This window comes from Egretta garzetta, unplaced genomic scaffold (genome assembly GCF_000687185.1).
Source record: "Egretta garzetta isolate BGI_Z169 unplaced genomic scaffold, ASM68718v1 scaffold283, whole genome shotgun sequence".
NCBI lineage: Eukaryota > Metazoa > Chordata > Aves > Pelecaniformes > Ardeidae > Egretta > Egretta garzetta.
The window spans coordinates 121,798-124,608 of NW_009259043.1; the positions used below are offsets into that span (position 1 = coordinate 121,798).

The following is a 2,811-nucleotide window of genomic DNA, read 5'->3' on the forward strand; positions in this document are numbered from 1 at the left end:
GGCGGGATTCTGGCTTCGGTTTTTGCCTTGCTTCTCCAAACCGTGAAACGGTCGTTGCGAGGGTTTGGGGTAAAATGAATTTTTTTTCCCGCTCTCGCGCGAAGTTTACGAGTTTTTCTTAGCGGCTCTGCCCTGCCCTCCGCCAAGGCACCGTCGTGCGCGCGACGCGATGGGAGCGCCGAACGCTTTAACCTCGCGGAACCGGCTCTTCATAAATTCGGGCCGGGTCGGGAGCAGTCAGGTGCCGCTCACCTGGCGGTCGGCAGCAAAGCTCGGGCACCGCGCGGTGCCAATGATTCAGCCAGCCCCGTGAAGTTGGCCTGCTCTACGGATTTAGGAACGTCGGCTCAGTTAGCGCCGTATCCTTCCCCGCGCCACTGTCATTCCGCTAGGGCAAAAGAGGAGTAGCTGGGAAATTTGGCGCTAGATGCCTAAACCCCGTTCTTCCAAGTACCGCCAAGTAACCCCAATGCGTGTTCCGACTTCATAATTTCAGTGTCGCTTTTTGATTTTGTTTTGTAATAAGGTGGTTCACTGACCCGTTCCGACGCCGTCGGTCGATTTACTCACTGCCCACTGTTTTGGGCAGAGGGTGAAAGGCACACCCGCGGTCACCCCCACACCTGGGAAGGTTGTGCTAATCTCTTCCTCAAGTCTTCGCGCTGGCAGTTTATTTCGGCAAGTGTCCTCATACATCCGCATGCTGGAGGATGCTTCGGTCAATGTTTAGGCATGGTCAGTAACAGCTGTCCTCCTCGGCTTGATTGCAAATGTGAAAAGAGGTGATGTACCAAAGATTAAGTCATGTAATCAGGCTTTGGGAAATGAGGCGGCCAAGAGAGATGGTGGAGAAAGTGCGGTTTATTGAGTTTGTCACAAAAGACAAATGGAATGGGCCGAGTGACGGGAGAGCTGATGATTTCTAAAGGAACCTTGCAGCTGTGTCGTCATCAGGATCCAAGCGTAGCATCGATGGTGTGAAGTGCTCAGAAAAACTCTGTGGCTTAAATCGCATATATCCATTTATTTTCTATTCTTATTCCATCTTCAAAGCATGAGGCAAAAACATCCTTTTTCCCCTTTCACTGTGGATTATACCGTCATGGAGCCTTTGGTCTACTTTCAACCTCCTTTTTATTTAAATCACACTTCTTCCTTGGGGATGTCATTTCCCTTCTGTCTTTACCTTGTCATTCGTGATTAGTGGAACAGAGTATTCTCAGATACGTTCCTGTCGCTAACATTTCTGGCTGTGTCATCTGTACGTATGATTTTCAAATCTGTGACGTTGTATTTAGCTTTTAGACCTAGGTCTAAAACAGTGAGTACTTACACAGGTGTGTAAGTAGTAAACGCCTCTCCAGTCACACTGACCTGCCTTCTGAAACTCCAGAAAAAAGAACTTGTTTCTGCAAATGTGAATGAGATAAAAAAAAAAAAATCTGAAAAGGCATCTGCGTCTTTACAGATAACAGACTAAATCTTGTGCTCCTTACTAAAGTATCCTTACAGTATTCTTACTGTAATTGGACTTTGCGGCTAGTTTTTCCTGAGGAAAGACTGGCTGAGTGATGGCATTAATATCTGAGAGGCTAATGAAGTGTCACGTCAAGGGTATTACTTCAATGTGAGGCACAGGTACAGTCACGTTATCTAATACTTCCCAGCGCTGAAGTTCCTGTGTTACCATATTCCAAGAATCTGTGTCATAATGATTGTGTCCAACTAAGTGTAGTGAAAATAAAATGTATTAAAGATGTTAATATAAGTACCTACTGGCCTCAGCTAAGCCCATCTCCTAATTGCCTGGGGCAGCTACTCATATTTTTGTGACATTAGGTGGCACAGGCACACATGATCTCCCGTGTTGCTTAAGGCTGAGTAAGCTGTTGTGGAGAAGGCTTCCTGCTACCATCTCTCGGTGTGGAAGGAAGGGGTCCGCACTGCATGTTGATGAACACCTTGGGCCAAGAAACGATAGATACATCAATAAAACAAGTCATGCCCGCACAGCACAGCCAGGCCTCCTATCTGTGATTCTCCTCCACTGTGGCATCTGATGGCTGCCATCTGTAACCACTTTTAATAGCACTGAAACCACACCAGCATTGTGGAGGAGGGCCGTGTCCTAAGAGCCCTCATTTCTAATGCACACAGGACTCTGGGTGCAGAGAGGGTGTTGTATAGCTATGGGGCCCGGGAAGAAAAGAGTTAAAGCTGTACTCACTACCAGAAAGACTGAAGCCAAAATAAAGCCATGTTACATCTGTGGCACCAGAGGCAAATGTGAGCTTCGGGGCAAGACTTGAAGCGCTGGATTTTGAGGAGTAAGTGGTCCTCAGACTCTCTAGCCCATCCCGTGGCCTGACGTGTCAGTGCAAGCACCTCCACCACAGGTCAGGGATCTTTCTCTCAGAGCCTTTGCTCTTTGCACCCATTTCTTCAGCGGCCACTGCCACAGCTACTGAAGGAAAGAGCCCTGCTCTGAAAGCTGGAACCATCCTGCTTTGACATGTCCCCTTCCCACCTTCCCCTGTGCCTGTGGAGGTAAAAGCAGTGGGTGGGAGAGGCAGAGGCTTCTGTGGACAAACCCAGCTCTTCTAGGAGAGCCTGCAGGCTCAGCGCAAGTACAGGGGAGGGAGAAGTTGCCTTTGGGTGGAGATTTCCTCCGTGCCCAGCTCTTCCCCCACCCAAGCGTCACTAGTCACACACCATGGCCACGTGCCACCTGTCCCTTCACCAGACCCAGTGGTTCGCAGCTGGGACAACCTGCTGCTGATGCCACCAGCCACCGGTTTTAGATTTTGTTCC

At 49.1% G+C, this 2,811-nt stretch overlaps 1 protein-coding gene across 1 annotated transcript in view; it reads right to left on the bottom strand.

The window, feature by feature from the left end:
- Positions 1-702, bottom strand: part of VPS4B (vacuolar protein sorting 4 homolog B) — a 19,155-nt gene extending 18,453 nt beyond the window's left edge. The window contains exons 1-2 of the mRNA XM_035890578.1: positions 540-702; positions 253-325 (exon numbers count right to left, since the gene is read on the bottom strand). Of these exons, the coding sequence (XP_035746471.1) occupies positions 253-325; positions 540-702 (236 nt within the window). The remainder of the gene's footprint in view (positions 1-252; positions 326-539) is intronic.
- Between the last annotated feature and the right edge of the window lie 2,109 nt (positions 703-2,811).